At 35.5% G+C, this 13968-nt stretch overlaps 1 protein-coding gene across 1 annotated transcript; it reads right to left on the bottom strand.

Moving 5' to 3' along the window:
- Nucleotides 1-1660: 1660 nt before the first annotated feature.
- Nucleotides 1661-11412, bottom strand: LOC135147041 (uncharacterized). Its single transcript, XM_064079292.1, has 11 exons — nucleotides 8433-11412; nucleotides 8008-8247; nucleotides 7569-7698; nucleotides 6160-6312; nucleotides 5776-6017; nucleotides 5607-5667; nucleotides 4738-4944; nucleotides 3166-3395; nucleotides 2896-2974; nucleotides 2679-2819; nucleotides 1661-2112 (listed from the first exon to the last, which is right to left on the bottom strand). Exons 1-11 carry the CDS (start codon nucleotides 11276-11278, stop codon nucleotides 1927-1929), a joined length of 4515 nt encoding a protein of 1504 aa, XP_063935362.1. The 5' UTR covers nucleotides 11279-11412; the 3' UTR covers nucleotides 1661-1926.
- Between the last annotated feature and the right edge of the window lie 2556 nt (nucleotides 11413-13968).

The following is a 13968-nucleotide window of genomic DNA, read 5'->3' on the forward strand; positions in this document are numbered from 1 at the left end:
GTGATACAAGTTATACCTGCGTGTTAGCAGGTGTGTAGGGATGAAGCTAGCTTCTAATATGGTAAAATAAGGGGCTTGGTAGTGGTCTGGGTGGTTTTTGTTTTATAAATTTAATATACCGGGTTCAGTCGTCAATATAGAATGCAACATGTGGAAACTGAATTGGAGTTAATTTTGGTATATCGTGAGAGATTTATGCTCGACTCAGAGTATTGAACTCGTCGCTGATTTGAGTTGGAAATATGCAATTCATATATTGGCTATGGTAACCAATACATTTTGTATTTTAGCCTTGTGTTAGGCCGTGAACATGGTGAAATACCTTTTTAGAGCGAGTGTTGTTTTTAGGCATTTTGATAATGCCAAACAGTTTTCGTCAAAAAAAGATAATGCAAAACAGCATTTCAGAAAGTGCAAGCAATGTGCAGAATAATTGCCAGAGGTTAAAATGATATGAAATGATCATGTAAAATTTGCGGTAAGGTGTTCTTCAAATGGATAAGCCGTGATAATTAATTGACCATGTTATGAATATAGATTGTTGCGTTATCTTAAATTATTAAAAATTATAATATACAATTTATTATGATAATAGATGTGATATTTTTTCTTACAATTTTCTAAAATTCATTTGATCGGAGATGCTAGGAACAGTTTTACAATTTGTGGAACTGCAAAATCAAGATGTTAGAACAGATTTTTTGCTGAGCTCAAAGAAATGTATTTTGCTCCAACTCAATAAAATATGCTCCTGCCACACTTCTATTGGGCATCTCCCACGAACTTCACAAATCGAGGTTCTGCTGCGAAATGTACCGTTGAACAAAACTTGCGAAATTGAGATTACGTTGTTACGAAATAAGAACACGAAATGGTTATCTAAAACTCTGTGTTTATGGTTATTTGTTAATATGAATTTAATATCTAAAACTCTGTGTTTATGGTTATTTTTTTTTTTTTGAAGCGGGTGTTTATGGTTATTTCTTAATATGGCTTATTCCTTATGACAGTCGTTTGGCTAAACTTATTTTTGTTAATAACTTATTTCTGGTAAAAGGTACGCGATATTCTACTTTTTTTGAAATAAGACCTTAATTTTTCGGCAAATTATGAATATGAAATACCTTTTTAACATTTATATTCAAAAAAAGTTATAAAAATAGAGTTTAAAATGTTTGTTTGGGTAATTCTAACTTATTAATGACTTATGAGTTAATAAAAATAAAAATGATTTATAGGTAATTTATGTCATATGAGTAATTTTTCATAACAGAATACTTAAAAAAATATTAATTTATTGGAAAAAGATATTTTAAACTAATTTTCGACTTTAAGTCAGTTTTAACAAAACAAATATTTTTCAATTTAAAATCAAAAATAACTTAAAATCCGAGTTTTAATCCAGATAAACCGGCTTTATATGACAATGCCGATATAAAGAACTGACATGATACTTAAAGTGTCTAAATCAGCCCACTAGAGAAATATTCATGACAAATCTGGAAATAGTTTTGGGCTTCTGGACACTTCAACTTTTTTTTATTTGAGCCACACTTATCAAAATACCTTTTATTATTGCACTGTAAAGGCACATGTACAAACTTAAATTAGAAATTTGAAATTGTGGATTTAATCAAATAAAACAAAATGTTTGGTTACATAAAAAATATTTGGATTCTCCCATAGCAAGATTTATAGCTTTCAAATTTCAAATACATACAGTACAGCAAAAAATGAGCCGCTTGTGTCTGAGAGGATACACATTAACAATATGAGACAGATAATTATATGACTATAATTACAATGGTTCATTCAGCAAAACTTCTAATATTAGGCTTCAGGCAATACTGCCCATGGCCAATTTAATGTTTAATGGCAATTGGCAAAAATACAACTCAACCTGGATATATTTCTCTCGAGTCACTCCTACCAACGAGAATGTGATTTGCCGTACGTTTTCCACGACTCACTACCATACGTTCCCCACCCACGCCCATTTTCCCTGCTGCTCCTCTCAAAAGGCGAACTGTAGACATTGGATTCTCTTCGAGAACTGTTATTCTTGTCTTCATTGTTCTTCCTTATTTCCTCTTCAAGATCATATTTAGCTCGCTACAAAAATGTAACCAGTGTTTAGCATATAAAACCAAAAAAAGTCAAAAGATCGTATTATTAGACCTCATGGCAAAATAATACTCTCTCGTGAACAAAGATTGTAACATCGGATTCACAAATTCTTGGGAAGACAATCGACAGCGGTGGTTAAGACAAATTGGGAAGATAGAATTAAGAAGACTATAGAATCAGAGAAAGTCTGTTCGAGTATCAGGATTAGTGTGTTAAACTCTAAACACATTGGCCTCCCGGCAGTATTTTGAACAGTAGACATAATGTGATGAAGATGAAGACTTTTGGGGCTGAGTGACGATTCTAAGGTCTACCACACAATCTGTGCATACACTGTTGACAGCTTATCTAAAAAAAAACCTTATCAAATATCAAATATATACACATGCATATATAAGACTGTAGACAGCTTGAAAACCACTGCATCTTGGCACATATGAGATGGGATACTTTTTAAAAAGAAATCTAAATGCAGAAAGCCACAACTATGTAATTTGTTACTTGCACTGATTAAGAAGACCTAAATGATCAATAGTGAAGTAGGACCAGACCTTTTCGCTATCTGAGAGGACTGCATAGGCCTCTCCGATCATCTTAAAAAGCCTATCAGCATCCACATGAATTTTTTCAGCAATCTCCTTTCTTAGTGGTCCTTCATCTAAACTCTCAGTTCTTATCAGGAACTGTCCAGCCTACACCAACATAAAATGATGATGTGAGAAAATCTGTAGACACCAAAAACTGCAGAGAAGATTACATGGAACATACCTTGTCAGGATGGTGCTTGAGGGCAGCCCTGTGGTATGCTTTTTTAATATTTGATGATGTATCAGAAGCTTTAATTCCCCTGCCATGAAAATACAGATAATGCAAACTTAGAATCTACAAAAATCTGTTATTACGTAGATTCCAATTTTTATTTTAAATTATTCGGAGTACTCAAGGTATCAAGAGAACATTACAACAAGCAAAAATCACTTACCAGAGGAATGCTAAACAAGTGTATTATAAGTTACATGAGAAATCAGGACTACTTACAGGATGAGGTAAAAATCCAATGGAGCTACTTTCTTAGCCTTTCGTTCTACAGAAGAAAGACGGCTACGAGCTTCTTTTGTATAATCTCTGATCCCACCTGATCCTACAGAGGCATGAGACTCCTGATTCATCTCATTTTGCTTTCGGAGATTAATGATTCTTTGAAGGTCGTTAGCTGCTTGTTCGTAGTCTCTAATCATTTCATGTAGAGTTGCTCTTCTAAAAAGGGCCTGCAAATTTGTTATTAGAGCAATTACATTTAGATATACCCGGAAACTCATTGTTGACCAGATAGGTCTAAATCAAATAAGAGCAACAATTTAATCAAAGCTTGAAGCTAGAATTACAGATCTATTGAGATTGTCCACCCCCCACCCCCGCACACAGTAGGGTAGTAGCATAGACACGGTAAAGAATATACCAACAAAAGAGCAGGCGTCAAATTTATTATTCATCAACTACTACTCGAAAAAAAAAGTCATACTGTGACAGATTGCAAGAGATTGTACTGTTATCACCATACTTAGATGCCTTGCACGTCGCAGTCCAGAATATTGTAATTTGAAGGACAACTTAATTAAAATATACAGAAATAGGTACACAAACCCTAAGCTCAGAATTTACGTGAATTACTATTCAGCTATTGTACATGGTAATTCACTAAAGATTTATTTTAGGTTGCAAATACATGACCTGTTATGTACATATTTTCTGGTAAGAAATATAAGCAGGTTAAAGACAAATGATAAGAGATTAAGAATCCATCTTCATCTCACCTGCTTAAAAAAGGAAGGCACGTCAATTTTTTTATTAGGTAGAAGATAATTCACAGCATGCCCATTAAATAAGAAGACAAGTCAGTATAACTCCTAAAGTAATTGAATTATTCCAGCTATCTTTTCACTTGTAGCCTTAACACGGATAGCCTACTCATTAGCTCTTGGGAATTACATATGTGGGACATATCAGTCCCTCTCAATTCTAATTATGTCATATTTTAAACAATCATATTTTGATTGTTGTATCACATGGTATAATTGTAACATCCCACATCGGCAAGATAAAGAGTGTCTGGGCCCTATATAAGCACAAGCAAATAACTAATGTATACCAATTTGCTAGCACTTTTGGGCCGACTTGTGGTGGGTTGTTGGGTCCGGTATGCATCTAGTTGAGGGCTTGGGATGTTATAAATGGTGTCAGAGCCTGTTTGTAACATCGGTTAGCCACCTATGTTACCTGGACTCGGCTAAAATTGCCCAACATGGATAAGTGTTCGAGTGTCGGACTCGGCAATAATTTAACATTTTTACATGTTTTTAGCCTAAAGTAAGTGTCGGAGTGTCCGACACGGGTACTCGAGGCAAAATGAAGAGTCCGGGTAACATAGTGAACACACACATCCAATGCACTGTTATCTATTCTGGGTGCAGATATGATATAATTTTCGGCCACCTTTACTTTAAATTTCACATCTGCCACCTTAGTTAGCTAAGTAGTGTATATATGTATTTCACAAGGTGGCAATCAAAAATCAAATATTGTCAAGAGAAGATGAAAATGAAGACAAACCTTCCCATAATTTTCATTAAGAGATATGGCTAGACTGCAATCTGCAATGGCGTCAGATATCTTGCCCAAAGCTTGAAGTGCAGCAGCTCGATTGCAAAAACAGACAGCCGCAAAAGGACGTGATTGGACGCTGCTCAATATAGCAGCAGTATAGTGCTCAATTGCTTCCGTATGCTCACCAGATTGGAAGGCTTTATTTCCAGCATTCTGCATAAAGGGCAAAAATATTTTACATACAGAATAATGGCTAAAGTACATCACAATAATTATTTAGATCAAAAGGGTTGATAATACATCATAATTAGGAGAACAGGTCAAACTAAAGTGAAAAGTAAACCAATCATATTGCCATGTACAGATGGAACAGAGTGCATGTCATTCATTGATGAAAAATCAGCAACTTGAAAAAGAAAAATTTTGGGAAAGTACATTTAAAGAATTTAAAATCATGAAAGATATCTTATATTGGCATGTACAGAAAACCACAGCAATTATAAAGTTCAACCTGCCTAAAAGGCCCAGAAATATTAACTTCACTACCAAATTTTAGTATCAAGAAGCAGGTATATGGAAAAGAAGTAAAAAAACTTAACCCTCTAAAACCAGTTCTCTTCCTGTTACACAATTAGCAATCCCTCTATGCATATTTTAACGACTTGAATACCGCAAGATAGCATTCACAGGGACATAAATTTACTTTATAATAGAAAATTGCCTAGTTTTGTAATTATTTGCTTTTGTGAACAAACTAATTTAACATGAACATTTGTTCCAAGAGAACCCTAATAATAAAAAAAATGGATGGGAACTGATGTCGATAACAAATATATCATAGTAGATTTTGCAGTAATGTCATATTCAAAACATACCTTCAGTTGTAGAAGTTCACGAACAGTGGCAGCAATTACAGCAGAGTCTGTCTCTATGCTTCTGTACATACATAAGAAATACATAGGAAATATAAGCATTACCATGCACAATATAAATAAAAGGGGCTCCAAACAGATGTTAAATATTGTTAAGAATTAAATGTATTACTTGTGATCGATAGATCTCAGCTGCTCTTGCTTTTTAATTATTTCAAGAGATGCCTCGAGCCTACCCATATGGAAGTAGGCCTTGGACATCAATCTCCATCTCCACAACTTAATATCTGTGTTTTTTCCGTTGAAACTATTAGCGTCTGACACTTGGTTAACAGTATCTATGCGGGTGAAATTCTTTTCGGCAAATCCAAGGGTTTGCTCACAAAGTTGAACTACTTCTTCATACTTCCGCAACTATAAAATTTAAACCAAAAGAAAAGCAATAATGAGATCCTATTTATCATAAAATATATGATGTTGAAGTGGGCTAAGTTAATCTCTAACTCAGAAATAAAAATAAAATTGAGGGCAAAAGTAAGAAACTAATTGAACAGACCATGCAAAGAGCCTCTCCTTTCAGTTCAAGCAATTTTTCCGAGTGACTACTTATAGACAAGCCGTCCATAATGATTCGCAAAGCCTTACTCGCTGCATCAGAAGTTCTCTGCTGCAAAAGTTCAGCAGACTGATTTGTGATATCAACCACTTTCTGCGATCAAGGAAATTTGCCAATTAGAAGCAAGCCATATGGCTTCTATTAATTCAGACAAAAAGATAACCACATTAAGAAGTATTATTATTGTAAGTACCAAGTGTACTTGAATCATGAAATCACTTAAATATGGACCAATAACTTACAGAATCACATCAGATTCATTGGTGAATTGTAGTCAACTGGTACCCTTAAGTAAAAATTTTATAAAGGCTGAGCCACGGTGGAAGCGTGCATCTATAATTTAAATCTTTTGATTGACTATTCTATTACTATACCTGGACATACCCTCATTTACAATTCCTTTTACATCTTGAAGTCCAGCCAAATTGATCACAAGATAGACTGTGACCATACCAACATTGTGCTTCTTCCTTGTGTATTGAAAAAGCCTATCTTCCTAATTTGCTTGGTTCATCTAATTTATTTCATAGCCTCTCTGATGTTGTAGAACAAATTGGGATACAAAAGGATGATATCAAGCTTAAAGCCACAAATATAATACAAGTTTCAGTTTATATAAATATTCTCACCATGGTCGAGTTAGATATATATAATAAGCTATATTACTTGGACTCGGTACATAGTGTCAGAACTTTGGTGAAATTGAGCATATGACTAATTTTTGCAAAGGGTGTCAAGTTTATGGAATAGTTCTAAAAATAATTTTATTGGATAAGATACCATGAAAAGTCAAATTTTCTTTTGTAAATAACTTTCAAAACATTGCTTTTTCGCAAAACATATTATTTTATAGTTTCTACTATGAAAAAACCAATCCAAAACAAACATGTTTCACTTCTAGAGCAATGTATACACTGACCTTCCATTAATAAAAGATGTTTGCGTCCTAACTTCATGAGTTCAAGTTTGACTCATATGTGGTCTTTTAATTGGTCAAAGTGTCCACATATCATGGGTATATTTAATATAAGAAGCTATGACAGCCATATTTAATATATATGGATACAATGTATGAGATATTATGGTACCAACAGCATGAAGATAAAACATATCTGTTAGCAAGTGGGATGGAGTATCAAAGTATTATCACTGTCCTACATCTAATACCATCCAGAAGTTTAGTTTATTTTGAGGGTGAAAATGAACCATAAACCACTAAATTTCAGACTATAAAGCCTGATCTCAATTATTATATAGTAGACTAGATACTGGGTCCAATTACTAACATTTTAGAATTTATATTTACTTGATGAATCCAGTTCCCCCAATAAATGATATTATTGTTGTACCTTAGACTTTTGCACGCCATCAGCAGCTTCAATCATGATTCTCCGGTCCAAGCAGATTTCAGTACTGGATTCCAGGCACATGTTGAAATGCAAAATCGCATCTTCAACTTCTCCTAGAAGCAGATGACAACTGAAAGAAATGACATCAGTATACACCAAATTTTAATGGCAAGTAAAATCAACTTTGAACCATTTACTAATTCATATATCTCATTATTCACTGCAAATGAAATAGTATGCGTATTTGGACAACATTCATATTAAGATGACAACACTACATTCAGTTATATCCTAAAGCTGACTGGGCTTGCTGTATAAATAGGAGCGATTCGTTTTAAAAATGGAATGTCTATACTTTACAATATCATAAAATAGAGAGCTGTAAAACAGGATTGTTTTCAGAATTCATGTTTAAACGAAAACTATAGTATCGGCTTACTTGGCAGCTCTCATCTGGACTTTCTGAAAGTTTGAATCCAATGAAGCCGCGCTGTTACAGTCCATGAGGGCTTCCCTAATCCTTCCAAGACACAATCGCGTTGCTGCACGATTGCTATAGCACAATACAAGAGGCTCAATGCAGCATTCTGGAGTCTTCATCTGTGTGATAGCATTGATGCATTTTGTATAATAGTTTTCAGCTTTTGGTAAGCTACCTTTCCTATAAGCTTGGTTTCCACTGAAAAAATCAGGGTCCACCAAATAGTAAATACAACTAGCAACATGAACTCAAAACAACAGCAATGGGACACATAACGTAAGGTATATACTAATGCTAAGAAGAAAAATATCAGTATACCAAAAAAATTGACAGAGGGCAAAAATTGTGGAGGGGATTTTCAATTGATCTAACGCAACACACACCTGGTTCGCCACTTCTCACATGCCTCTATAGTTGCGGCGTCATTGAGATCCCGTTTCATTGTTTTGTCATTCTTAACCTGCTGATGCTCCCCCTTGCTCTGGGTACTCGAAATACCAGCTCTCTGAGCCTGAAAGCCATCTGACTTGGAGGTACTATTAACAGTATCCGGATTTTTGGCAGATGAAGTGGCAAACTCAGTCTTCCAACTTTTACTGGTGGAATTTGAACCATGGCCGATTTTCATCCTATATTTCTTAATGCTCCTATGTGTTGAGGCTGGTATATTTTTTTGTGCAGATGATGGAACAGTAAAAGCAAATCTTGTGTCATCATCACTCTCTGAAGTTGAAGCAGCATAATTCTGAGAATTGCCATAACATTCTCCCTTCTCCATATTGGAAAGAAAAGCCCTAGTTTCTGCAGCATTACCAGTTTTTGGATTTGTGAGTGGTTCAGTTCCGTGGTGGTCATTTTCTCCAGATCCATCTCTTGCAACAGCTGGACCTTCATTAGCAGTTCCACTGAATATATTTGAGGGGGAGGCATCTGCACAACTAGCTTCTTGGTAAGGGGAAAAATCCATAGGAGAACCAGAATCAAGAGGCACTTCATATTGCTGGGAGTTAAAAGCTCTCGACACTTTATGCTGCCTCAATTTTCCTCTCGTCTTCTTCAATTTTCTCCCCCCGGCAGACACATTACTGACACTAAAGTCTAATTTCATACTTACTCCGGTAAATAAATTGGCAGGCATATTCATATCGGGTGTAGTGAAACCTGTTGTGGACGGTCCGGGTTGAACTACAGTGCTGGTAGATGTAAACTCTTTGTCCTTTCTCAAGGCTCCATCCTCAGAAAATAAATTCGCAGGCATATCCAAATTGGGTGTACCAAAACCTGTAAAGGACAGGTTATGTTTAACGGGTGTGCTTGTGAATTTGAACTCTTTGCCCATCTCTTCAGCTCCATCTCCAGATGAAGATTGATGAACACTATCAGATGGCTGATAAACAAATCCCGTCGACAAAGATGAAGATGGGTAAAAGGATCCATTGTTACAGCTTGTTTGATTACCAAGATTTTGCTTTCCAGCCATACCATCCTCTTTCAAATTCAATGATTTATTCTCCTTTCCACGAGTTCCGAAAGAGGAGAATGTTGGTATGTTTTGCCCACTAAACAGTCCTGTTCCATATCTGGTATCCTTATTCCTTGCTGTATCGGAAATTTTGTTTTCCACACCATCTCCAAAAGAAGGTACATTCTTTTCATTTGTTTCCAATCCAAAAACTTTTTCTTCAGAACTTTTATCATTAGCTGCACTATTATTCTTGACACTTTGACAATTCTGGAAAACTACCGCATTCGCATTTGGGTTATGAAGGGAGGTGAAAGCCGAGTTTCCATTAAACGAAACCTTATTGTCACTTGAAAACACAAACTTATCGCTAAGATTGGAAAACGAACCACTGCTAGAATTATCAACTACTTTGGAATCATGCATATTCATCTTCTGCATATCATCAGACAATTTATATGCATGAATGTTAAAAGAATTACTTGTATTACTACCATTCCCAAATACAAAATTGGGCATACTTTTAGGACCACAATCTATTTTATTGCCTTTTCCTTTCAACTCGACATTACAATTTTCATTTTTCTTTAAATCCAGGTTCTGAATATCATCACCATGCCGACTAACTGAACTGAAAGTGCAACTTCCCTTGCTGCCACTTCCAAATACAAACACATTGTCAGCTTTGGAGTTGCAGTACTCTTTTGTAACATGAAAAAAACTAGATTTATCAACTTCCCGCGATGATTGCGGGGTTCCTGCATCTGCAACTCCAGCAAAACTACTCTTACTGGCACTAAACACAAAACCTGTAACGTTATTTCCTCTATCCAATGTCGACTTCAACTTTTCACTATCAAAAGAAGAAGATTTTCCAACACTTCCATTCATACCTACATGTTTGAAATCCAACCTTGATCCCAAACCATTTCCACCTGCGCCAAACACAAAACTAGTCGCATCAACTTCTTTCTTCTCCAAATTCGACTTTGCCAAGAAACCCCCGCCTGTGGCACCAAACACAAACTCAGACTTAATCCCCTCTCCACCATTCTTCCTTTCAGCATCACATCTTACCTTATTTCCGCCACTGTCTTTCCCTTTTGAATTAGAGCTAGACGACAAATTCATAACATTAGCGCCAGAACTAAATACCAAATTTCCAGACTTCCCCAATCCATTGGAATCCATATCTCCAACCTTCCCACCACATTCCTTAATTCCTAAACCAAAACCACCAAAGTTCCCGGTCTCATTACCTCCCATTCCCAATGTTCCTCCACTTCCATCGTTAAACAACTTCGTATCCGACACCACATTACTCTTATTATCAACATTATTACTACCACCGCCAACAAAATTCACAGTACTACCAAACTGACTCTTATTTATATTCAAATTCGAAACACCCAAAAAATTATCACTAACATCATTACCTCGATTGGCATTCTCCTTCACTAATTTCGCCCTCGCGTATTGCAAACCACTCTGTCTCCTCACCTTCACAAGCCTCGGCCTTCTGCTAGAACTCCCCGCCACTTTCGACTCGAAAACCGAACCAAACGAGTCTTTCGTAGCTCCAACACTTGGTTTTCCTATACTTGAGCTATTAAAACTCGTCGAATCACTGAGTGACGCGGCAAACGAGCTGAAATTAGGGGGTTTGGAAAAATTAGGGTTTGGAATTGGGGGAAAACGAGGTTGTGTTGATTGAGATTCGGTTTGTGAAGAGATCGGAGATGGAATATGAGCCACCGACGGCGACATTTGCGGTGTCGCCGGGGCCGGAAATGAGGACTTTCCGGCGATGAAACTAGGGTTTTTCGAAAGAGATTGTTTCTAACGGTATTGTTTCTTGTTTTGTTTTAATTTGGGACGTACGAAGCTGGTGGCGTGGGAGCTCCGGCTGGCTCAGCAGAGCGGGTACTTATACAAAGAGGTAATTCGTTTTATATTATTTTTTATTTTCAAAGAGTTTTCAGGATATATTCTGTTAAGATTTTAAATAATTTTTTTATTCATAAATCTTATAACAAAATTTTGAGGTATTTAATTAAAATTTTAAATTATAAAGTTTTGATGACATTTAATTATAATTTTTTAAAAGTTTATTAAAATTTGTGATATTTGAATTTTATTAATTTTTTTTAAATTTAATAAAATGATGAATTTTGTTGAATTATTTAATGTATTTTATATTTTTTGAAATCTCATCATAATTTTGAGACATTGTGCGACTCTATATTAAGTAGACAATATTTTATCTAAAATCACATAAAATTGAAATTAAATACAATTCATTAATATTCATTAACTATAAATAATTTATTAATATCTCGGATATAAAGAGTCTTTCGAATTAAAACACAATACTTCGAAATCTCATTAATTTTTGTGCATTTTTAAAAAATTATAATACAGCTGGTAACTTAAAAGTTGGTTTCACCTTAAAAGTTGGTTTGAGAGAATGCAGGCTTTTTATTCTTAAATTTTATTTTTACATTTACGAGAAGCTGACATATATTTTATCATCAAAATTTATGGAACTTTCAAGTCACATCTCAAAGTGAAATATCAAAAATGTTAGTATGACCCAACAAACGGACACTTACATAGGGCAAATTGCTTACGCACCTGCACCTTTACGTGTCACACTGCCATAGAAACACGTACACCATACTATTACCCACTTTGAAATGTGTCTGACAAATATAATAATGAAGCTGGGCATCAAACAGGTTGTAGTGCAAAATCTCCGATCTTTCATTCAGGTAAATAACCCCGGCACTACTTTCACAATTAAACTCTATTGTTGTTTTGTCTACTTTACTACCTAGCCAGCTTGGTGGGGGTTTGAGGTTTAGCTCTAGTTCTATTTTAAAGTAATGACTTTCATTAGCATTTCAATTCATGAAGTTTTTCTTGTCAATACTCAATAGTTCACTTAATTATATACTTTCAAGTGAAATATATGTTGTGTACATGTCTCCATATATTGCTAACTTTGCCTACTCTTGTATTAGTCTTAATGTCTTATAAATCATTCCTATTGCAGTCTTATGTACTTAATGTTGAATTTCCTATCAAAAGTTTTAGATTTTGAAGATACTTGTATACTGCAATTGTCCTCAATTTGTTTTTGAAGTTTCCTGTCTGAATAGTTCGATTCTATTAAAAGGTCTTTTAGAGCTTGGTACCCACTTTAAAAATAAGGCTCCCTCCTTCACTGAATTGTATTGTATGCATGCTTGTCCAATTTAAAGAACAGGAAGCTAGAATACTAAAGGCAATTAATGCAAAATACTGAACATTGAGGGGGATTACACGAAGCTCCCACCTAATGGGCCTTCATTGTTTCTTTAAAGATGCTGATTAAAAGTTTACTATTAGGTTTTTGTATAGCATTCTTTCAAATTAATGGATTAATGCAATAGTTTGAATTGTTATGCAGGAGGTTTTTAATTTTGTTACTCCGTAAATTGAAACTAAATGCGTTTTATGTGCATCAGGTAAAAACAAGAGTAGCATGAAGAACCAAGAAAGGATATCTGGTCGACCTGAATTCAAAGATAATCAAGACCGAAAGGAGCACTTAACGGATCCTAGAGACATTGGAGACACTGCGCAGCTTGAGAAAGTTCACCCTGGTGGTTCTAAGAACGCGGTTTCAGATGTAAACCCTGAAAAGAAGGTCTTGGCCGATATGAACATGGAGGCACCAATAACCTCAGATGATGTTATGCGAGCTGGAGGGTTTGGTGCTAGAGATGATATAGGATGTTTTCTTCCTGTTGCGAGTGACTCCACCGACTTTGAAGCTTCCCTTCGCGGTGCTCGTGAGTATGAAGATCCCCAGGAAGGTATTGGCAAACCAGGTCTAGGTTGGAAAGAAGACGGAAAGTGAGAGTAAATTAGCTTCGCAAAATGCAACTACTTGCAAGTTGCAAGGCTTTACTAGTGCAAGCATGCACCAGGTATCTGTTGCCTATTTACATTTTTCAGGTTGTGTTTTAAAAAACCCAAGTGCTTAACTCTAGGGAAAATAAGTAGCTTCTTTTATATTCAATAAAACAGAAACTATAATAATAATGATCTCTAATAACTATGCTTGCAGCTCTGTGCTCTTCTTGTTATATACGTTTGCATATATGTTCTACATATCATATTTGTCCAAAGCAAACACTGTAGATGTTTCATTTGTTTTAATGATGCGGGGGATTTCAACTGCAACACAAGGGTCTAGTAACTTTTTCAAGATGCTACAGCCTACAGTGTAGGAAGCAGGGGTATTTTATGCTTGGGCAGCCTGCAAGTGACTGCACTGAATTCCCGTAGCTGCTTCTGACTTCTACTTTAGCTTTTCTCTGAGAGCTTCTATTTCTTTTCCAAAAACGTGGACCTGTTTGGGAACCAGAAGCAACTTCTGTTTGTGGATACTTATTTTCCCTAGAGTAGAA

This window comes from Daucus carota, chromosome 6 (genome assembly GCF_001625215.2).
Source record: "Daucus carota subsp. sativus chromosome 6, DH1 v3.0, whole genome shotgun sequence".
NCBI lineage: Eukaryota > Viridiplantae > Streptophyta > Magnoliopsida > Apiales > Apiaceae > Daucus > Daucus carota.